Here is a 24898-nt window from a genome sequence, read left to right on the forward strand (position 1 = left end):
CTTCATTATCTGTGACTTATTTGTGTTCTGACTACATGTGCTAGGTTGTGTACCAAGTCAATAAAGTGTTTAGACTTTTAAAAACACTGTTGTAATACATTGAGCCACAAAACATTATTTTTATGACATTTTTCTACAGGAAGAAAACATTAATTACTTCCAAACACTCTAAATATAGCCTGTGTTAGTAAATGCAAGGCTATTGATTAAATCCAGGCATAAAACTGAATGACCACGTTTCAGATGACTGTTCTAGAGCTTACAACTAATCAATCTGTCCGATTCTGGAGTGCATTCAAATTCTAAAGAAAAATATAAATGACGAATGACCTTAAATAAAACAAATACATTTATAGAGATGGTATACAAGTATATAATTTCACTCACCTAGAAAATGAAGGCCAATTGAACGGTTTGTGAGCACAATTAAGTGCACATAGCATGCCATATCATCTGATAATTGTCAGAAATTATTCCGAAAGACGACTGATTGTGTAAAGCCACATAAAACAAAACAAAAATACAATGTATATGCCGAGTTCAGCGGCTAATTAGCTGGAATCTGCTGAGATGAAGTGACAGCGACCAGCAAGACCTTGCTGTCACTCAAGTGGCCACACCCTAATTTTGCAGACTTTGCGGGAGGTTGCCGCTTTCTCCGACAAGTGCTATGAAGACCACATGGTGCACCTGTGTTTTTATAATGAAAGTGTGAAGATGTTTTTCAGACTCAAAGAGAAAGTTGTTCTGTTACAGAGCCAGGTATTAAAGGGCAACTAGGTTACTCTTTTTTTCAGATTTAATATAAGTGTTTTGCGTCTCTTGAATGTGTATGTAAAGTTTCAGCTCAAAACACCCATTAGATTTTTCATAATACCTTTTACTAGATCCTATTTTATACATTTTTCCACCAGGGGGTTGTTTGTCATACTGCGCCTTTTAGGCAAGTCCTCCCTGCCTACTGTTTCTATTTGCCTTTCTGCATGCCTTAATCTTCTCCCTCGGCTGCGTCAAACAACAAACAGAATTAAAGGAAGAAGATCTCATGTAGCGTTTGTGAGAAATACTACAGTAAGAACTTTACCAATGAGTATTTGTTGTGCAGTTGCATTGATTAGTCACACACAATATCGTTACAAAGTTCATGTGTACACACACATAGACAGTCAGACTGAGCGCGTTTAGCTTTGCACTCTTTTTTGCACGCATATGTGACAGGATACAGGCTAATCTCCACTACTGTGTGGGTATTTGTTATGTTTATGTAGAAAATAAACCTGATTTAATGTCCACAAACTGGGATTAAAGCGTCTTCCTTCATAATTGTTCTGACACGCGGCTGTGCTGATGAAGTAAATCGCTGTACTTCATTACACACATGCACTTTTAAAACATTTTAAACATGTGAAACTCACTCTTAATCGCATTTGATGATGATTGCTGATCCTAGCGAACTGAACAGATCTTTTATTCCAGGTTGCTTTGCGTATGTTTATGGTCTTGTTGACATGATTATACACGTGACTACCGGGACATGTTAATGCATGCAGCTGTCAATCAATTTGGTGGGCAGGGGGACCGCACTCTTACGTCAAGTTGCGGTCGGTCTGAAAACCGCTCCAATTGGTCCACCATTTTTTTGTTGTTAAATTGAAAAAAAGGACTGGGTGTGTTTATATCACCCCAATATGATGGTCTATACACTATACCTACATGTCTGTCCAGACAGCTAGAAAAGTAGATTTTTCACCATAGGTGCCCTTTAAATAATTTTACCCTCTCCTTTTCAAATTAGTTTGCATATTTTAATAATTAGCTTGTTGAATATTTTAAAATGTTCAAGATTATATCTTCATAATTGTATCACACAATACTAATTAATGCTTTAAGTAATATTATTTTTTCACTTTTGTAATCATGTTCAACCACTGTCCCTATCCTACTGTATAATTAGTAGTTTTTATGATCAGTTTTTTTTTATGCTAGTGTCCAGTACCCTGGAGCTGAAGGCCTATTGACCACCTCCATACACACTGCTCTCTGTTTTTTTGGGAGGAATTTGTTTTTAAAATAGCAGTTTAGTTATAGCAGAAAATATATTGCTTTGCAAAAGATTTATAATTTAAGCAGCATTCAAGAACAAAAAAATGAAAGGGCTCTTCACCTTAAATTCGTTTAAAAAAATGTTCTAAAACCGTATTGGGAGATTAGTATCGTGTATCGTATCGAATTGTCCAGTGAATTATTACATACATAACATACATAAACATTACATACATACATACATATTACATACATAACATACAAACATAAAACATTCTAAGAGCTAAATATGTTGGTTATTGATCATACAACCCCAATTAAGAAAAAAAGTTAGGACAGTAGGGAAAGCCCAAATAAAAAAGAAAGTTATTTCTAAATTTACTTTGACATACTTTATTGCAGACAATGCAACAAACATAAAAAAACATTGTTTTTTAAATAAATGCATTCTAATTGTGGTTCTTGCAACACATTTTTTAAAAAGTTGGAACAGTAAAGCATTTACCACTTTGTAATGTTGCCATTTCTTTTCACAACACTTAAAAGACATTTAGGAGCTGAAGACACCAAGTGATAAAGTATTTCAGGTGTACTTTTGTCCCATTCTTTCTGTAAAAAAGTCTTCAGGTGGGCAAAATTATGAGGTCTTCATTGTCACATTTTACAATTCAAAATGCACCACACATTCTCAGTTGTAGATATGTCGGGACTGCAGGCTGGCCAGTTATGTACCTGTATCCTCTTCCTCTACAGCCAGGACTTTGTAATGTGAGGAGAATGTGGTTTTGCATTGTCTGGTTGAAATATGCATAGGTGTCCCTGGAAAAGAAGTAGGGGTGTAAAAATTAATTGTTTCTTCGGTTCACCCTGATGCAGACGTGGACAATTCGGTATAGGTTCATTAATAATTATAACCGATTATTATGTGCTGATGTTATTTATCTTATTTGTATCTTATATGTTGCAGTAGATTAATACGGCGAGGAAGGCTAGCACAAGTAATTAAAATCCTCCAACTACTTAAAAATGCAGAAACTGTGCACAATTTCACTGCATGTGTTTGCTGTCTTTCACTGACACTTACAGCATTGAAAGCCCCTTATTCACTGTGATTGAGAGAATGAAAGTAAACGTTCGAGGTTACTAAAGTAACCCTTCGTTCCCCGAGGAGGGGAACGGAAGCACTATAAGTGGATTTGATGTTATAAATCCACGTATGGGAGGATTCGGTTCAAAAGCCGCTCGTCTGAAAGAGTATTGAACGGGCCAATGAAAGCAATGAATTGGCAGCGCAAGCCTGCGCAGGTGTGCTGCATTGCCAATTAACTGAGCATATAAGCACACCTGGCGCCAGCAGACGCTATCCTTTTTAAGCTGAAGAGACTTTTAACAGCTAAGGGACAGTCATTATGGCGACGGAGTATAGTGCTTCCGTTCCCCTCCTCGGGGAACGAAGGGTTACTTTAGTAACCTCGAACGTTCCCCTTCGGGGGGAACTCCAGCACTATAAGTGGATTTGATGTTCTAAATCCACGTATGGGAGCCCATTGAAAGCGCCATAATGACTGCACCTTACCAACACCCATCATGAGAGGGCAGTCAGGCAAGCGTGACGCACCCAGATCATGAAAGGCGCGGTCCTCCAACGTGCCCTTGGCCCTAACTTATCCCACTTCAAAAGAAGCTTTACGTAATAGGTATATTTTTTTGGGAGTCGCTAGCGTCTAGATAATTCTAGGAATATACGACAGTACGTTGGGAAGCATGCCATCCCAGTAGAGAGGACGCTGCAGAGACCATCCGCACCCAATAGGGAAACAAATGGAATACATATGGACTAACCCTGATAAGGGGGAGTGCGCATAAGAAGGTGGTTAGCGGATAGGGAAAGCACGGGTCCACCCAGGGGGGGAACTTAACCGTGGCGGAAAAGCATATGGGGATCACCAGCGGGGATCGGCCATAGCAGGCACCTATACCCAAAACGCGGGCTGACCAGTGGGCAGACCTACAACGTAGTGGGCCAGCAAGTGACTCCTCTGCTGAGTCTGTGCTGGGGGCCTCGGAGGAATCTGCAGGGCTCACCGAATGGGGAACTTTACTGACAGACAGGAGGGTGCACATCTCTCCGTGTTAGGGAAAAAAGGCACCGCAAGCGTGCTACAACACCCACCGAGTTGTTTCCTCAATCACCAAAGGTCCCTAACACCCTTGAGGAAACCGGTTCCACTCGCAGATTATAAAACCTTGCAAATGTGTTGGGTGTCGCCCAGCCCGCAGCTCTACGAATGCCTGTTAAAGAAGCGTCGCGCGCACACGCCCAAGAGGATGCAACGCTCCGAGTGGAGTGCGCACGCACTCCCGGGGGGCGCGGCTGACCTCTGCTCAAATAAGCACATGAAATGGACTCCACAATCCAGTGGGATAAACGTTGTTTAGACACGGCACTTCCCTGCTGCCGTCCGCCATAACAGACAAAGAGCTGCTCAGAAGATCTAAAGTTCTGAGTCCGGTCCACATAAATGGGCAGGGCGCAAACTGGACAAAGTAAGGACAGGGCTGGGTCTGCCTCCTCCGGGGGCAGCGCTTGCAGGGTTACTTCCTGATCTCTAAAGAGAGTGGTAGGAACTTTGGGCACATAACCCGGGCGGGGTCTCAGGATAACGTGAGAAAATCCGGCGCGAATTCCAGGCACGAGTCACTGACCGAAAATGCCTCCAGGACCCCGACCCTCTTAATGGAGGCCAACGCGACCAGCAGAGCTGTCTTCAGGGACAGAAATCTTAAAGATACTGTATCGAGTGGCTCGAAGGGATCAAATCGCAGGCTGGTGAGAACAAGGGCGAGATCCCAAGAGGGCGTGAGAGGGGGGCGAGTTGGATTAATTCGCCTAGCGCCTCTGAGGAACTGGATGATGAGGTTATGCTTTCCCACGGTGCCGCCAGCCACCGCGTCATGGTGAGCGGAGATGGCGGCAACGTAAACCTTGAGAGTGGAGGGCGACAGCCTACTGTCCAGCTTCTCTTGAAGGAAAGAGAGCACAACACTGATCTGGCAAGATCGGGGGTCTTCTCTGCGAGAGACACACCATTCAGTGAATAGACTCCACTTCAGGGCATAGGCGCGCCTCGTGGAGGGGACTCTAGCCTGAGTGATGGTATCAACCACCGCGGGCGGCAGGTTACCTAAGTCTTCCTCGCGTCTATGGACCACACGTGGAGGTTCCAGAGATCCGGGCGAGGGTGCCAGATGGTGCCTTGTCCCTGAGAAAGTAGGTCCTCTCTGAAAGGGATCTGCCATGGGAGGGCCGTCGCGAGGAGGGAGAGCTCTGATATCCAGGTCCGGTTGGGCCAAAGGGGCGCAACTAACAGAACCTGTTCCTCGTCCTCCCTGACCTTGCACATTAACTGCGAGATTAGGCTCACTGGGGGAAACGCATACTTGCGTATGCCCCGAGGCCAGCTGTGGGCCAGTGCATCCATGCCGAGAGAGCCCTCGGTCAGGGAATAAAACGGGGGAAGCAAACAGATCGATCTGGGCCTCCCCGAATCGCGCCCATATCAGCTGGACAGACTCGGGGTGGAGTCTTCATTCTCCAGAGTGAATCTGCTGCCGTGAGAGCACATCGGCTGCACGGTTGAGCATACCTGGGATGTGAATGGCGCGCAGCGACTTCAGCCGCGGGTGACTCCAGAGGAGCAGACGGCGGGCGAGCTGAGACATGCGGCGAGAGCGCATACCCCCCATGCGGTTGATATACGCTGCCACCGCCGTACTGTCCGTCCTGACCAGCACGTGTTGCTGCTCCAGCACCGGAGAAAAACGGTGGAGAGCAAGGAACACTGCCAACAGCTCTAGGTGATTGATATGCCAATGCAGCTGGGCACCTACCCACAGGCCCGCAGCTGCATGCCCGCGACACATGGCTCCCCAGCCTGTGCTGGAAGCATCTGTTGAGACAACAACATGAATGGACGCCTGTCCCAGAGGCACACCGGCCTGCAGGAACGAGGGGTCGTTCCAGGGGCTGAGGGTGCGGTGACACAGCGCAGTAACAGAGACTCGGTGTGTGCCCGGTGTCTTGGAACTCGATCTTGAAGCCAGTGCTGAAGTGGTCTCATATGGAGCAATCCGAGCGGCGTGACGGCCGCAGCGGAAGCCATATGCCCCAGGAGCCTCTGAAAATATTTCAGTGGGACCACTAACTTGCTGTCGAGCTCCCTCAGAGAGTTTAGCAGCAGGCGAGTGCGCTCTCCGGAGAGGCGCGCTACCATTGTGACCGAGTCCAGCTCCATTCCGAGAAAAGAGATCCTCTGCACCGGGGCGAGTTAGGGCACCCTCCGCGAGTTTGGTGAAGACCCGCGGAGACAGAGAGAGCCCGAAGGGGAGGACCTTGTACTGCCATGCACGACCTTCGAGCTCAAACCGCAGAAACTGGCGGTGGCGTGGAAGAATGGAGACATGAAAATACGCGTCCTTCAGGTCTATGGCTGCAAACCAATCCTGAGGACGAATGCATCGGAGGATGCACCTCTACGTAAGCATTCTGAACGACAGCTTGTGAAGGCAGCGATTCAAAACGCGTAGATCTAGGATTGGCCGTGACCCACCGCTCTTTTTGGGTACGATGAAGTACGGGCTGTAAAACCCGCTCTCCATCTCGGCTGGAGGTACCGGCTCGATTGCACCCATCGCCAGGAGGGCAGCAATCTCCTCTCGCAAGACAGGGGCGGACAGGGGATTGATACTGGTGAAATACACGCCCGTGAACTTGGGAGGCCGTTTCGAGAACTGTAAATCGTAGCCAAGTCTGATCGTGCGTATGAGCCACCGCGAGGGGCTGGCCCGCGCTAACTAGGCAGGCAGAGCCCTCGCTAATGACGTCATCGCAGCAATCGTTGACGTACCCGCGGAGGGGCAGCGCGGAGCGGGTGTGCTGATCCGGGGAGCGCGAGGGTCCCGCAGAAGAGCTGGAGGAGAGCGATTCGCTCTGGCTCCGCACCCTGACTCCTGAGAGAGGGCTTGGGGGCTGGGGGAAGGGAGAAGGGAGAAGGCAGACCGTCCCCTCAGCGCCCGAGAGCCGCTGACGAAGCATGCAGACCCTGTGAGCTGAGAGGCAGTGCGTCCCAGACTGGCAGGGCTTGAGCTGTCACATCCGGGGAAGGGAAAAAATGCTCTTTGTTCGAAACTTTGGTGGCACTGAAAAGTACCGTTGGAATATGGGCCCTGCCCTCCAGCGGGGAAAGAGCAAGTCTCCTCTTCTCCGGATGGCCTGTCTCAGGGACGCTTCGCGGTCCGTTTACCGGACTTAGCGGCGTCTTCCCCAGTGCACACGCGGCGGACTTAGTGGTCCGGAGAGCATAGTCGGTCGCCGTGCGCAGCTCGTGTAACAAGCCTTGGTTAGACCCACCCTCGTGCAGCTCGGCCAGCGCTTGGTAGCGCTTGGTAGCGCTTGGTAGCGCTGGTAGGTGGCCATCGCATGCAAGGCGGAAGCTTCCTGGCCCGCAGCCTTGTAAGCTGTAGCTCCGAGGGAGGCAGATAGCCTACAGGTTTTGGATGGGAGACGGGGCGGAGCGCGCAAAGCGGGAGCGTCACACGGGCAAAGATTGACCGCAATGGCGCGCTCCACCTGCGGGATCGCCTCATACCCCCTGGCAGCTCCACCATCCAGGGTGGTGAGGGCGGAGGCGGACGCAGTACGGGCAGAGAAAGGTGCCCTCCAGGACTGCGTGAGCCTACTGTGCACTTCCCGGAAGAAGGGGACCAGAGGCTTCAAAGGCTTCGCCTTTTGGTCCTCTACGTAACACCCATCTAGTCGGTCCGGCCGCGGGGCTGGGGGATGAACCATCTCCAACCCGACGGCCGAAGCAGCCCGAGAAAGCACAGCCAACATGTCCGCTTCAGGATCCGTTTTGGCGGCGCTCGCTTGCCAAGAGGGGGCGAGCGGGTCTGGATCATCGTCGGACAATGAAAGCCCACCCTCCGATGCCGCAGAGGACATCTGATCTCCGGTGTCAGCGAGCGTTAGAGCTACCATCTGATTAGATGGATCACTCCCAGTACCCGAAGCTTGGATGGAGCGCTTGGAGGAGCGAGAGGTCCACGAGCCCTTAGGCGGCGGGTTGTCTTTCGCTGGAGCCCTCAGATCTGCCCGAGCGCCCGCTGCAGAGCAGGAGGCGATAGGGGTGGCTCGCTCTCTTACGAAAGCTAACCGCGATCTCAACTGCGCGACGGTCATGGCATCGCAGTGACGACATGAACCACCCCTGAGCACCACATTAACATGCTGGACCCCCAAACATGTAATGCAGTGATCGTGCCCATCATCCGGAGCCAGGAAACCCCCGCAACCAGAAACGCACAGTCGGAGCGCCATCCTGAAAAGGACGTGCTGCACGACTGTGTTGCTCTTTTAGAATGCTTTGCAGCAATACGCACCGCTCTTGGAGGACTGGACCAAAAGGGACGCCAGGCAAGAGAGAAACCCAGCTCGACCGTCTGCTGCTGCGTGGACTCGCTCTGAACCGGCACACACTCGTTCGCTCGAAGTGGCTGTAGATCAGCAGGAGGAACCCTCATGAACTCGATCAGAAAAGTCTCTGAAGCGAAAAGGATAGCGTCTGCTGGCGCCAGGTGTGCTTATATGCTCAGTTAATTGGCAATGCAGCACACCTGCGCAGGCTTGCGCTGCCAATTCATTGCTTTCATTGGCCCGTTCAATACTCTTTCAGACGAGCGGCTTCTGAACCGAATCCTCTCATACGTGGATTTAGAACATCAAATCCACTTATAGTGCCCCCGAAGGGGAACTCCATTTCTCTCTCTCTCTCACTGTGGCCAATTTGACCTGCTAGCGTGACTTTTCCTCTTCTCTCGGCTGTTCTTATCAGCTGTGATCGCCTCTGCTGTTTATCAGTGTCGCTCATCTGTAAAAAGCCCCAGCGCGTAGGAGCCAATCGCAGCTCTTTCTGTTGAGCGTGTGACCAATCAAAGGGGTGTAAGAGAACTTGCTTGACAAGGCTCAGAAAGCGAGCGGGATATTTATATTTATCTGCTATAAATGCTCTTGTTGTTTGAAGGTACAGTTTATATATCTGACTGTTTTTTATTAAAAGACAAAATTTTAATACATATAGTATTTAAATATAAATATATTTATTCATCTCAATACAAGAATTGCTGTGCTGTGAAAAAAATATAAAACTGTGTCTGGAAAGCATCGTCAATGCACCATGATGCACCGAGATATTGAATTGAACCAAATCGATGGCATGATAATCGGAAATTAACCAAACTGTGAGACCAGTGTAGGTTCACACCCCTAAAAAGAAGGCAGCATATTGTCCTCCAAAATCTCTCTTTACTTTTCAGCATTAATAGTGCCATCACAGAAGTGCAAGGCACAACCCCATACCATGACAGACCTTGGCTTTTGTACTTGTTGTTGGAAACAGTCTGGATGATTCTTTTCTTCTTTGGTCCCGAGCACACAGCGTTCATTTCTCACAAAAAAATATTTTTCAAAAGGTCATGATACACGAATAGTTAAATAATTGCTTTATATAGCTTTATTTTACATTCTTAGATGATACAAAACTTAGACATTTTGGCACAATGCCTTTCTCAGTGCGCACTGCAGACGAGCAGTGCAGACTTCATTACTGTTCAAAACATACCTGAAATACTGATTCATCAGACCACAGTACATGTTTTTTATTTATGGATGATTGATGATTCCTGATGCAGTGCCACCTGAGGGATCGGAGATCACGGTTGTTCAGCTTAGGCTCTCGTCCTTGTCCTTTACGCACTAATATTTTTCAGATTCATTGAATCTTTTAATTATGTCATCACTGCTGAAGGTGAAATATCTAAACGTCTTCCTTTCATTCTTTGGGGAACATTGTTTTTAAATATTTCAGTAATTTTCGCCTGTACTTGTTGACTAACTGGTAATCCTCGGACCATGTTGGCTCCTAAAGGATAGACCTTTCTTGGATACTGCTTTTTTACCAAATCGTTATTAAAAACACCTGTTGACACCTGTCTCAAGTCACATCAATTATCCAATTTACCTGATTAATAGCGCTAAACTGCTCCTGTCCAATGTTTTTTTTTTTTGGATTGTGATGCAGGTCAGAATGACAGGAAAGGATGTATATTTACTAATGAAATGAAGTTGACCAGTCAAAACATGAAATATTTTATGTTCATGTTGATGATATTTGTTTGTTTGTTTTAGATTGAGAAATTAACATTTCACTTGATTGTTCCATTGTAGCAGGTCTGATCAATTGCTCTGGAAATTGTTAGATTCTTAAATTAATACAAATCATTTCCACACTGAATCTCATTACATGCTCTGAAGTACCTCCTGTAGTCACTTTCTCTCTTTTAGTGTCATCAGTGTAAAATCAGGTCCGTGTGGATCCAGCTCTGAGTCTGTGAAGAGTGATGATTCAAATAAAGGAGATTACCCACACTTCAGTGTGAAAACACTGTTAAGGTATTTCACCATAAAATTTTCATTATCTGATTTTTCCACTCTTACGTATGTGATAAAACCTGACTTAATAAATCCCAGAAAACAATGTTTTCATGACCATAAAGGTACACTAAGCAATTTTTGACATTTTTATTTGAAAGCACCAAAACAAATATGCCCGTAAAACAACAGATCCTGCTACTTTTTGATATTTGCACTTGACTAGTCATGCACCTAATGTTGCTGATTGGCTGTAAGTGTGTTTTCGGACTGGAGTCAAAAGTAATATAATTTTTTCTTTTAACAGGGCATAAATATTAGAAATCATGTTAAAGTTATAAATCTTTACTTTGACTACTTAAATTGTAGACAAATTTGGTTTCCAGATCTAAAACTTGAACGGTTTGTACAGCCAATGCTTTCCTTTATTAAAAGACATTTTTCATTAGAGTTATGTAATAGTTTCCAGAGACATAAAATGTAGTAATTAATTTTATTTATTTACAGTGTTCAAAATGAGACTTCAAACTCAGACATGCAGTCTCAGACAAGGAAGAATTTTAAAGACGATCTTCAGGGGATCTTCCAGGTATACTAAAAATACCTACAAGTGTTTATTATTTTTCTTATAGTCAACAAGCACAACAAGCAAAGGGTAGTTCTACGTTTTTGGGAATTAGTGTTTTTTTATTCACACACACAAAACTTTCGGTTTGCTGTTAATGGAGGCTTCATTTTTTGCTGCAAAAAAGTGGCTGCAAACACGTTTTCATCACAGCACAATGGATACAGGCACACTTCAAGCTAAAACAACATTTACAATATCTACCTGAACAAAAACATTCAGCAATGCTGCATTTTAAGGAGTTCTTGAAGACTCTCTTAACCATGAAACAGATTTATTACCATTTTAGATTCTGTCAGACTTACTCAAAACTTTCTCATTTTGACATTCAGCCTGACTTATTTTTCTTGAGAGAAAAAATAAAAATGAAAAGTTGTATCTGTCATGGATAAAAAATAGAGGACTTTTAGTTTTGTTTGCCTTTAGCAGCTATTTCAAATAACTGCGTATTTCTTAACAGTGTATCTTTTATTACAAAAAAATGTTTAAAGTCATTTGCTATTGTTTCACATGCAAAACATTTTTAAAATTTAAATTTCATGCTTTTGGCACCAATAACCAGTTAGGATATATTACTCAACTGATACCAAATTGTTGCATCTGCATCATGGTGCACCAAAGAAACAATTAATTTTGACACTCCTTAATATAGTTAAAGTGAGATTTATCAGCCACCCAGCTGATAATTTTGAAATTTAAATGGCATTTAAATGCCTGTGTTTTTACTTTTGTAATAAATTCAGCATTTCGTGATTAATAATGATTAATCACGTTTCATGATTAATCACATTGATTTTTTTAATCATTTGACATCCCTAATATATATATATATATATATATATATATATATATATATATATATATATATATATATATATATATATATATTTTTTTTTTTTTTTTGAAAAGTGTATTCTGTGTTTATCCTAATTACTTATTTATACTATTTTATTATTATTATTATTATTTATGTGTGTGATATTTAATTAGTTTATTTCCTTTTAGTAAAAAAAAAAGAAAAGTTGAGATGTCGTAATATTTGCTGTATTGCTGTGCAATGCAATGCAATGAATATCTCAATAAAACTTTTTAAAAAATTGTTTAACAGGAAAAAAAACCTGTGAATAATTTAAAAAGACATTTCTTAAATTTTATTAATAATTAATAAATCTTTACAAAATCTGGCACAAAATTCAGCAATTGTTTTGAAGTATTCAGTAATATTCCCGTCAATACGTAGTTTTTGAATAAAATATTTAACTCTCTGACTTTCTAGCCTAAATAAATAAGCTGAGTTCTGCTCACCCTCATTTTTGACAAGACCTTATGAAGGCACCTTCAGCTTTTTGTTTATATATATCTTCTAAAAGATGTTTCTGATCTATAAGATCTCTCTGTGTCTGTAAGATTCCCTTTATTTTTATGTGATTATATAGATATTCTAGCCATAATTTGATCTTCATTATTTTTTTCGAGTTTTTGCTAACAGACTACAATAATTTCTACAGTATTTGCCAATTTCAAATTTAAGAAGTTCCCAATTGCTACAAAATAAATTTTCTTTATTAGCTTTATCCCAATAAGAAGAAATTAAATAATCAATTTTAGTTTGAACTTTATTGTGTTTTAAAATTGAATTATTAAGTTTTCATTTTGAGGATCTTTTATGTGGGGAAGTAGAAGATATTGGTACAGAGATAATAATGGCTTTATGATAAAAAAATAAAGAGGGAATAATATCAGTTTTTATGTTTGATAATTCTGCTGAAGTTAACCAAAAGTCAAGTTAGGATTGATTAGGAAGTGAGTTATTGTTCCAAGGGAAAGCTTTTTGTGAAGGATGAGTTTCTCGCCACACATAAACAACAGAAAACTTTTGTACAAAAGAAAATAAATGATCATTATTAACACTGGTGGGATGAGGGGGCCATCTATCTAATGTGTTATTAACATAACATTAAAGTCACCACCTACAAATAAACAAGAGTTTGGATTTTTTGTTAACATTTGAGATAACCAAGCTTCTTATATACTAAAAAAAAGCTTATTATCATTTGGAGAATTATATCCATAAATATTGGCAATAACAAATTCTAGGTGAGCAAACTGTTAAGCTAGTAAAATGAAATGACCATTAATATCACTATCACTAGCCAAAATGTTTCCACTAAAATTATTTTTTAAAATACACACTCCAGCAGAATGTTCATTTCCATGGGACACTCATATTTCTGACCCCCATTGTGATCTCCATAAATTAACTTCTTGTACGGTTGAATGAGATTCCTGAAGAAAGCAAAGATCTGTAATAAAACATTTAAGAAATAAAAAACTGCTTTACGCTTAAGAATGTTGCGTAGCCCTTTACAATTTAAAGAGACAATAGACAAGGACGTAAAAAAGAAGAAAACAGGACAGATAAGAAAAAAAACACTGGAAACAGGAACGAGCCCTAAGAATTACTATAGAGAGAGAATATCACTGTAATGGAAAACCAACTGGTCAAACCCTAAATCGAAAGGAACACTGCCAAGACGATGTGCTACATCAATGACATCGCGGAATCTTTCCTTAAACTGAGGAAGAATCTGTTGGCACACGTCAATAATCCCCTGACAAACATTTTCTTTATATTTCTCAGGAATTCCATGGATCCTCAGATTCCATCGACGAGTGTAGATTTCCAAATGCGCCAGGCGTTGTTCTCGTTCAGTGGAGTTAATTTCTTCTTTCGAGTCAATAAAATCATCTCTTTGTTTCAGATCTTTAACCTCATTGCAGATGAAATCAATAGTTTCCAACACACCAGAGATTTTTTCAGTATTCTTGCCGACCTCTTCTTTCATGTCTTAGATTATTCAGGAGTTTTCAACTATCAGTGTTTGTAATTCGTCTGATCTATTTGTAACCAGCTGAAATAATTTAGAGAGCTGCGTGGAGACACTTGTCTCGTTGATTTTGTGGTTTTCCTTGTTTTGACCACGGGAGAATTGCACAGTGTCGGGTAGTGGCAGGATTACTTCCTCCATGAGCATAAGCACAGAATCATAATTTTCTCAACATAGTCGTGCATGTTATTTTTCAAAACCCAGACTGCAGAAGCATAGTTAATTCCTTGCGATTTAACCGAGATACCGGCCGTTTTGCTAGGAGAGCTAGAATTAGCAGCTGTGCTCGACATTGTTTTACTGGACTTCTTCGCATTTTTTTTCTTTTCAGAACCACCCATTACTGTGATTGAGATGCTTTAATAAAAGTAGTACAGTACAGTAGGTTTAGTTAGCAGAAGAAGCACTTCAGCAACAAGACCAGCAGCGTTTAAGTACATTTAGACTTGTTTTCAGTTGTTGTGTATGGTTCGAGGACACTTAGACCTGTTTTCAGCTGTTTGTGTGTGGTTCTAGGACATTTAGACTAGATTTCAGTTGTTTGTGTATGGTTCTAGGACATTTAAATTTGTTTTCAGTTGTCTGTGTATAGTACTAGAAAGTTTACTCACTGTTTCCTTTGTTACAGTAAGAGCTTGTGTGTCGATAGCGGTCTGTTTCAAGTTCCCCGCCTTAGTTTCTGGTGTTTTTACTCTCGAGGCGTGTCCAGCTAAATTCAATCAGCAAGCGCTCTGGGGTGTATATAAGCAGCTAGTCTCACCGCGGTAGCGGTCGCGTTAGCCTCGTGTGAAGACCGAAGAGTGTAAAGACCATCGACTCTACCTGCGCGACTTCACAGAGCAAAGACAACGACAAAGCACCTGAGTACTTTACATACTTATTTTGCACTTATTATTGTTTTCATTGCACTTTTATTATGTGTTTACTAATGTCTGTTTATTACTAACTCTCGCAAAGCACGGGAGGTACGCTTTAGGCTTTCGTTCAATACATGTACAGGGTTCAACGCTAAGGATTTTTTCTACTGGCCCAATCAGGCCAGTAGTTCCGATTTTTACTTGCCCTGCCAAATTTTTACTGACCCCACCAAAAAAAAAAAAAAAAGTTAATAGCTATTTGAGTGTGTGTGTGTGTGTGTGTGTGTGTGTGTGTGTGTGTGTGTGTGTGTGTGTGTGTGTGTGTGTGTGTGTGTGTGTGTGTGTGTGTGTGTGTGTGTGTGTGTGTGTGTGTGCGTGCGTGTGTGTGTGTGTGTGTGCGTGTGTGTGTGCGTGTGTGTGTGTGTGTGTGTGTGTGTGTGTATTTATGGTACGTTAAATTTTTTTTATGTTTTTTAAAAAAAAATTATTCAATTCATCAAGGTGCCATTTATTAAATGTAAAAAATGTTAAATTGTAAAATATTTATTAAAAGTTTAAATAACTGCTTTCTTATTGTATGCAGTTTCCAATAACACCATTATTCCAGACATTATTGCTTTTATTACTATTACTCTGAAGAGAGGAGTAACGAAGCTGAAACTTCATCTTTAAAATCACTGGAATAAATTATGAAATTAAATGATAAACTACTTTTGAACTGTTATTTCACAATTTTTCTGTATTTATGATTTAATAAATGCAGCCTTGGTGAGCAGGAGAAGCTTATTTTAACATATTAAACAATCATACTGACCCCAAACTTGAGCAGTTGTGTATATAATATTTTATAAGCCAAAGTATGGGCTTTAATTTTAACAACCCACAGACATAGTCACCAAATACAAATCAGAGAGGTCAGACTTTCTCATACAGAGCCTCATTTCAGTTGTCAAGTTTTGTAAAAATCTATCTATTGAATTAATCAATCTATTTAAAAGACATTGGCTAGAATTCTGCATTATAGGCTTAAATTATAGAGAGACATAGCATATGAACCGAGACTGCATCAGATGGCGAAGCAGATCAATGTTGATCTTTCTTTCGAGCTGTCAGTGCAGAAATGAACAAAACTACAGGCCTAATACAACATATTATAAGATTAAAATATGGAAAAATGATCAGATGGTAACTTCGGTCAATTTTCCTAACGGATAAACAGCTCACGGTAATATTTCAGCATGCTTTCACTCTAGCATTAGACATGAAGCGCACATTTACCGGCAGGAATGACATCCCGCCCTGCTTATGATAATGCTTGTTTTTTTTTTCTTTTCTTTTTTTTACTTGTAAGGGTAAAAAAACAACTATGTAAAAAAAAAATAAAAAAAAAAAAACGAAAAGAAGAAGCACTTTTCCGTCGGTTCCTTACTGAGAGCCCCCCTCCGCGCGAGCTCTCCTGGCTAAACGCATATTGCGAGGGCTTAAACGGAGCAGTGCTCGTAATGTATAGAGCGAAAAAAATAAATAAATAAATAAAATTAAAAACAGCTGTGAAACATAATCAACTTTGTTTTTTGCAGGAAACACACTTTAGATAATTTTTGGGTAAGAGGTTTTTGACTTATTGCAGTCTATCGAAAACAAAACCAACTTAACTGCGCTGCCCATCCTTCTCTCTTCGCATAGCCGTATATATGGCTTTTACACAATCATAATACACTGTGATATAGCCTGGTTTGTTAGTTTGTTGCATTATTTTGTTTTCTCACTACAGTCGATCCACTCAGTCAAGCAGAGACCATCTCATTCAGGTGATCTCGGACTGATTGATTTTGGCGCAAATATGGAGCGTGATTGCTGGATTCACATATGCCAAACAAACCGTGCTAACCACAGGGAAACAAGACAGATTGCGAAACAAACGTCTATGTGTAAAAGCACCCTAAGATCGTATTTGCACGCAATTGACAGACAGTCACAGCCAAACTTTTGTGACAAGGCAGCACTGGCCTGATCGGGCCAGTAAAATTCTATACACTGGCCCGAGCGTCTCGCACGCTGGCCCCGGGCCATCGGGCAGTCCTTATTGTCGAGGCCTAATGTATCTGCTATTTCACAATTCTTTCGCTTTGTAGGCCTATCGAATTGTCAATCTGCTGTTAACAAGGCAGATTTCTCATGGCTTTAACGGAGACCTGGTTGAGACCGGAAGACACTGCTACACATGCAGCTTTTTCTGCTAATTTCTCTTTTTCCCCACACTCCTTGTCAGACAGGGAAAGGGGGTGGGACTGGACTACTGATTTCCAAAGAATGGAAGTTTACTCAGAAACCGTCCCTGGCAAAGATCAGCTACTTTAAATTCCATGCAGTCAACATTATCCACCCCTTCTACATAAATGTGGTTGTCAACTACCGCCCACCGGGTACATTTGGTCACTTCCTAGATGAATTGGATGTTCTTCTCTCATCTTTTTCTGATTATGACACTCCCTTGTTGGTGCTAGGTGACTTCAATATTCACATTGAAAGACCTCGAGCTACTGACTTCCAGACTCTGCTTGCCTCTTTTGACCTCCAAAGAGCACCTACTTTTGCTACTCACAAATCAGGTAATCAGCTAGACCTTATTTACACTCGACATTGCTTCGAGGATCAAACACTAGTAATTCCACTACACACATCGGATCATTTTCTTCTGTCTCTCAACATCCACATTACTCCTGACCCACCACACACTCCAACACCATTTGCCTTTCGCAGAAACCTATGCTCTCTCTCAACCAATAGACTATCCACCATTGTTTCAGACTCTCTTCCTTCACCTTGCAAACTTTCTGCACTTGATACAAACAGTGCCACTGATACACTCTGCTCCACACTAGCATCATGTCTAGACAGACCATGTCCTCTTACATCCAGGCCAGCCCGTGCCAGTCCTCCTGCACCTTGGCTCTCTGATGTTCTCCGTTAGCATTGCTTAAAACTTCGGGCTGCAGAAAGAATTTGGCTAATAACATACTAAACTCTTCTGTCCTTTTTCTCGGCTGAGGTTACTTCTGCAAAACAGACATACTTCCGTCAAAAAATCAACAATGCCACCAATCCTCGCTTACTTTTTTAAACATTTTCCTCCCTCCTCTATCCTCCTCCTCCACCCTTAACCTCCACACTTACTACTGATGACTTTGCTACATTCTTTTGCACCAAAACTGCAAAAATCAGTGCTCAATTTGCTGCACCTACAACAAACATGCAAGATACACCACCAACACCACACACACTCACCTCTTTTTCTCAGCTCTCTGAGTCTAAGGTGACCAAACTCGTGCTATCTAGCCATGCAACCACCTGTCCACTTGATCCCATTCTCTCACATCTCTTGCACGCCATCTCCCATACCAACACTGACTCACATAATCAACACATCTCTTGACTCTGGTTTGCTAAAGAAACCCAACCTAGATCAAACGCTACTTGAAAACTACAGGTATCCCTGCTTCCATTGATGGCCAAGATTCTGGAGAAAGTCGTGTTCAGTCAAGTCCTGCACTTTCTTACTCAAAACAACCTCATGGACAACAAGCAATCTGGCTTTAAGAAAGGCCATTCAACTAAGACTGCCTTGCTCTCGGTCGTGGAGGATCTCAGACTGGCTAAAGCAGACTCTAAATCATCAGTCCTCATCTTGCTGGATTTGTCAGCTTTTGACACTGTAAACCACCAGATCCTGCTATCTACGCTTGAGTCACTGGGCGTTGCAAAGACTATTCAGTGGTTCAGATCTTACCTCTCTGACAGGTCATTCAGTGTGTCTTAGAGGGGAGAGGTGTTTACCCTACAGCATCTAAACACTGGGGTAGCTCAGGGCTCTGTTCTTGGGGCACTTCTCTTCTCCATCTACATGACATCTTTAGGATCTGTCATCCAGAAACATAGATTTTTCTACCACTGCTATGCTGATGATACCCAGCTATACCTCTCTTTTCACCCTGATGATCCCTCGGATCCAGCTTGTATCTCAGCTTGCCTGTCAGACATTTCACACTGGATGAAAGATCATCATCTTCAGCTTAACCTTGCGAAAACGGAAATGCTTGTAGTTTCTGCCAGCCCGACTCTACACCATAACTTTTCAATCCAGATGCATGGGGCAACCATTACTGCATCCAAAATGGTGAAAAGCCTTGGAGTAACGATTGATGACCAACTAAACTTCTCTGACCACATTTCTAGAACTGCTTGATCGTGCAGATTCGCACACTATACATCAGAAAGGTCAGACCCTTCCTATCTAAACATGCAGCTCAACTCCTTGTTCAAGCTCTTGTTCTCTCCAGACTGAACTATTGCAGCTCTCTACTAGTCGGGCTTCCAGCTAACTCTATTAAACCTCTTCAGCTGCTTCAGAATGCAGCAGCACGAGTGGTCTTTAATGAACCTAAAAGAGCACATGTCACTCCGCTACTCATCAGTTTGCACTGGCTTCCAGTTGCTGCTCTGATAAAATTCAAAGCTCTGAAGTTTGCTTACAAAGCGACCTCTGGCTTTGCTCTTTCTTATCTGCTCTCACTTCTGCAGATTTATGTACCCTCCAGAAACTTGCATTCTGTGAATGAATGTTGCCTCGTGGTTCCATCCCAAAGAGGAAGAAATCACTTTCCCGAACACTCGCCTTCAGTCTGCCCAGTTGGTGGAATGAACTCCCTAACTGCATCAGAACAGCAGAGTCACTCACTGTCTTCAAGAAACGACTAAAAACTCAACTATTAAGTGTCCACTTTCCTTCCTAATCTGCAATTGCCTCTCTGGCTCCACTGCTAACTGTACTCAACAAAAAAAAAAGAAAAAAAAACCCACTTGCATTACTAATGCTTTGCTTCTTACACTTTACACATCTGAAACTTGCCTACAGCACTTATTCATTGTTGCTCTTATAGTTGTGTAAATTGCTTCCTTGTAATTATTTGTAAGTCGCTTTGGATAAAAGCGTCTGCTAAATGACTAAATGTAATTGTAAAAAACATTAACTAATCAAAATAATTTTCTCACATTTCAGTAGACCCTCCAAAATAAAGCCTCTCAAACAAGCGTGTGATCAGAGCACCATCTTGACACGCCTCTGTAGTATTTGAATGATTCTCTATAGCGTAATATGAAGGGGCGCTTCTGGTGTGTGACCCCCTTAAGGTGATGACAAAACAGAAAATTTTGCTCACAATTTAAGATTATAAGGCTGAACAAGACATGAAATGTCATCCGTCTACAGAGATTTCTCACCAGACTGTTGTTGTGTTTGCGATAAGTAGGAAAAAGGCTGAATCCAGCTTCTTATTCGCAGCTTCTTGTTGACTTAATTCCAGTCCACCTTTAAAACCACGAGGCTTCCGTTTTTCAGTTTTTTAATTCGCGCTGAAGTGAACATACTGAGCCGCACAACGTCAACCGCCGCTGACGAGCTCTCAGAAATTGTAAATATTTTAAAGCAGGCACTATTCTTACAAATAAACTGCATAGTTGCAATCGACTAAAAAAGCCTCAAAAGTAATATTTGTCAAACTAGCCTGCTTGTTGCTTGCTGTATGTGGGCGGAGTAATACACAGAGGTGAAGAGGCCTTTGTGTGATGTTACTGGCAAAATATCACATATATATATTTGCACCTTACTCGAACATAAACATTTGTTTCTCTAAATATTTTTGTTTTTGTTTTCAATACATTTTGGATCTACACACAAAATGAAAATGAGATAAAACCAAAACGAAAAATAGCTGCTACCAGCAATTAAGGGGCCAAGCAGTTCAAATCCATGATGACCAAAGCAGTTCAGAGGCTAAAAGCAACAAGGTTAGTGAGTAGCATCAGACCAAGTGAAACAATGAGATTTTGTATAAGTTTTAAGTATGTTTTACTAAAAATATTAGAAAATAATGAAAACTATTAATATATAAATGATCTATTTGTTTAAAACATTTGACCAATAGGTGGCAGAACTACATATTTGATGTGTTGTCGTCAGTGTTAGGTGACGATGAAAAACCTAAAGTTTGTTTTCAATATATTTAAGCATTTCAGACAGAGACAGTCTCAGATGCAGTTGGACATTATACTAGCACATTTGTTGGTGCCATAAACAAAAATTGTTTCACCTATTGACACTAATTTCACAACACTTGGTCAACATGGTCTAACTATGATCCAAGTCAAATTTGGTGATATTTCGGCAAACTGTCTAGGAGGAGTTTGCAAAAGAACTTTTTGAACAAAATCAGTATTTCTATCACAATAAACATATGCAGTCTAAAGTTATTGAACACCCTGCTTTGACTGGATTCATGGAATTTCTATTTTATTTTATCCTTAAGATATAAGTGATCAGTTAGCTTTCCATTCAGTAAGCATATCTGTAATGTATTCAGGTCCTAGGCCATTTAGTAGTTTATAGACAAGTAATACTGCTTCAAAATTGATTCTGAATGTTACTGTCTGCAAAAGAGTATAACTGTCTGTTGCAAAGGGTGTGAATGTTGCTTAAGTTGCTCTTTATAAGGTTTGAAGAGAAAGTCTGCCTAGCAGTGTTTAGTTCCACATTAAAAGCATAAAGATTGTCTTTATATTTATTATAATGGACTACTAGTAGTTAGGTCTTCCACCATGTACGCTCAGCTTTTCTGCATCATCACTTTGTCTTTTTATCACTGTCTTTTCATACTGTTGAGTTTCCCAGTCATCTCCTAACTTTAACTAGTCATCTTCTTAACTTTAGAGTTAAACAAATAAAAAAAGAATCAACAGAGTCTGCAGATATTAATTATTATTATTATTATTATTATTATTATTATTATTTTAAATTATTAACTTAGGTGGCACCATTGCTCAGTGCTTAGAACTGTTGCCTCAAAGAAAAAACTGTCTGGACTCGACCGGACTCGACTCAGATTCGGATTTTAAGGACTCAGACTTAAGTCCAACTCGACCCCTTTTGGACTCGGACTTGGACTTGTACTCGACTGTTTAAAGAGCCCATATTATGGGTTTTTAAAAATGCCCTTCCATGTAGTGTGTAACACAGCTCTAAGGGAAGGGAAATACCCAGCTAAGACTTAAGGGCTCTATTTTGACTGTCCATTCGCAAAACGGAAAGCGCAGGGTGCGAACACATTTAGGGCGTGTCAAAATCCATATTTGCTAATTTAAGGACTGGAAAATCCGCTTTGCGCCGTGGCGCATGGTCTAAAAGGGTTGAGTTTATTTTCTTAATGAGTTATAGCCATTCCCTTTAAGAGCCAGCTGCGTCGCGCTGTGGCAATTAGGATGTAAATCCATACCACCTGGAGGAAAATGATTACAGGTTAAAAAGAAAAGAGCGGAAGAGGAAGTAATAAGAACGGTACGAGGAGAGCACTAAAAACAGTGGTCGAATGAGTTGGCTCTGGAAGTGTCGAGAAGTGTAAGCGCCAAAAAGTGCCTAAAAAAGCGAAGTTGCAAAAGTCTACCGGTGGTGATCGGATCCAGTGAAGAGTGCAGTTAAAGCGTTTTGGGGAGACGTTTTGGCTGAGATGGTGGATTTAGCCGTCGCCGTCGCCCGAGATCATGTGCGGTGTCCACAACAAAGGGAGCTGAGTGACGTCTCTCTACATAGACGCGGGCTGTAGGTGATTTTCATCTAGTTCACCGGTTTCAGGTACTTTACACTTCGACAACAAACAAGGAAAACAAAACGTTAGCATACCAGCATCGTTGATGGGTTGACTGCTAAAGCGATGGGGTACAGCTGTTGACATTATCCATACCACTCCTACGCTTTGAATGAACTGTTAGTGCACACATACATTCCTTGTATAGAGGCCGCTGGACACACAGACACACCCACACATACACACACACACACACAAGCACACACACACACTTCACACGCACACACATACATTGAACGAACTGTTTAACATTCAGATTCCAGTTGATGCTTCCAGTAACGTTATGTTGGTTAATTGAGAAAACACTGGACTCTGATGCGACTGAACTATGTTTCCGTGAATTAATTTTATATGTGGTTTACCTTTGAATGGCCAGAGAGCCAATGATTGTGAGGGGTGTAATTTCCATGGGGTTTGTGCTTGTATATGGATGAAATGCTCAGTGCTGTCTTTCACTTAGTAAATACTGATTATGGTTGTGATTGCAGTGGATAAATTCTTCTGTGAGTGTGGTATAAATTCATCATGATGTTTTTATAAAGCTGTTTATTTTCAATTGTGCTTTTGAGCGATCTATTGGTAGTGATATTTCAGTGATAGAAAAATAAATATTTCTATGCATACTCAATTGGTGAATTTGTGTAAAATTTTTGTGTATTTTTGTGTGTTATGTTTAGTATAGTTTGTAGTCGGTGGCTTATTGCTATCTGGGTTAAAGTTAAATTTGTAATATATTGACGGATTTATTCTGTCTGGCACCCGAACAAAAAGTTAAATATTACCTACTTGGGGGTTTAAGAAAGGGCCACCGTTACAGCGTGGCACCCGAACAGGGACATGAATTTGATTTGAACTTTGTTAATCACTGAAATATCACTGTAAAAAGTTTTTTTTTTGTGTGTGTGTGTGATGACTAGAATTTAGACTGGTCGTGTGTGCATTGTATATGTAAACAGACGTGATGTGTATTGACTTGCTCAAAGCGTTTGAAAGTTTGGATTTGGAGGGTGTTAATGACATTTGGTGATATCTGTACATGATTGTATAGTGAAGATTTGGTAGAAAAAAAAATTCAAACAAAAAACAACACGCACACTGATATATTTCTCACATTTAATGTTTTTTTTTTTTTACCTAGCAGTTCATTCTAAAGCAAAATGGCTGCTACACCAACTTCCCCTTCCACTTTTGTAGATATGGAGCCTCTTCCTGATATTTCAACTCCACTTTGGACCTCAACAGTGCCACCTGTGAGTACATCATCTCTCCCTAGTGTCTCTGACAGGTATAACACGCATATTCATTTTACCCCAGTGCATCATGAACCCCCTAGTCCAATGGCTTTTCCTATTCTTGCTGGTGTTAATCCAGTGCATGCACAATCTGGGGAATCACACCTGGAGAATATGCAGATGTGTTCCACAAGTGAAGAGGAAACTCCATCTTCAGATACTCAACATGATCTTCCACCTGTTTTACCAACTCCTGGAAGAGAAATGCAATATATTACCACTCAAGTTCAAGGAAACTGGTCAAGTATGGTTGACTGCATGAAGAAACAGGAAAAAACAATTGAGGAACTTGTGCAAAATTTAAAAATCACTTTTTTGGCCCATGAAAGTAAACTTACTAACTTGGCAAAGAAACTAGAGGAAAACACCAGTCATGTCATGAGTCTCTCAACAACTGTACAACAAAAAGAAGAATCCGAAACTGACCACCTGACGAAAGCAGTGAAACAAATGATTAGTAATGAATTTCAAAAGGTGGAAAAAACTGTTATATCTGAAATGCAGTTCATGGTACGCCAACTCCAGGCAGAACTTCAACAAGACCAAAAAACTGCTCAGCACATATTTCAAAAAGAGCATAATTATCTACTTTCAGAACTTCAAAAGCTGCAGAAAAGCACCAACCAAATGGACAAAATTCCCACTTGTGTGAATGAATTGAGAGAGGAAATGGAGAAACAATTTCAATATATTATCAAGAGAATTGATGTACAGAAACCACCTGCTGCAAGTACCGTCATGCCGTTGACTTCATCTGCTCATCCTCAACCCTCTTCGTCATCATCGCCATCACTTCCTTCACCTTTAATTAAGAGTGACCATATTAAGCTGACTTTTCCCACTTTTGGACAGATATCCGACGATTCAGATCCTCTTTTATATGTAACAAAATGTCAAGACTTTCTGGCTCTGCATCCTCTCAATGATGTAGACTTACTAGCCACCTTTTATACAGTCCTTCATGGAACAGCTAGGGATTGGTGGGAGGTCAGACGTTCCAGCATACTTACA

The 24898-nt window shown here is 41.6% G+C and overlaps 2 protein-coding genes across 2 annotated transcripts in view; one reads left to right on the forward strand and one right to left on the reverse strand.

Annotated features, from left to right (window-relative positions):
- LOC147838394 (uncharacterized) overlaps positions 1-24898 on the reverse strand; it is a 900722-nt gene that overhangs the window by 669037 nt on the left and 206787 nt on the right. The window lies entirely within an intron of this gene.
- Positions 1-24898, forward strand: part of LOC147838410 (NACHT, LRR and PYD domains-containing protein 12) — a 126598-nt gene that overhangs the window by 2719 nt on the left and 98981 nt on the right. The window contains exons 3-4 of the mRNA XM_087303329.1: positions 10442-10549; positions 11036-11117. Coding sequence (XP_087159455.1) covers positions 10442-10549; positions 11036-11117 — 190 coding nt within the window. The remainder of the gene's footprint in view (positions 1-10441; positions 10550-11035; positions 11118-24898) is intronic.

This window comes from Danio rerio, chromosome 22, assembly GCF_052040795.2.
Source record: "Danio rerio strain M-AB ecotype USA chromosome 22, GRCz13ab, whole genome shotgun sequence".
Classification (NCBI taxonomy): Eukaryota; Metazoa; Chordata; class Actinopteri; order Cypriniformes; family Danionidae; genus Danio; species Danio rerio.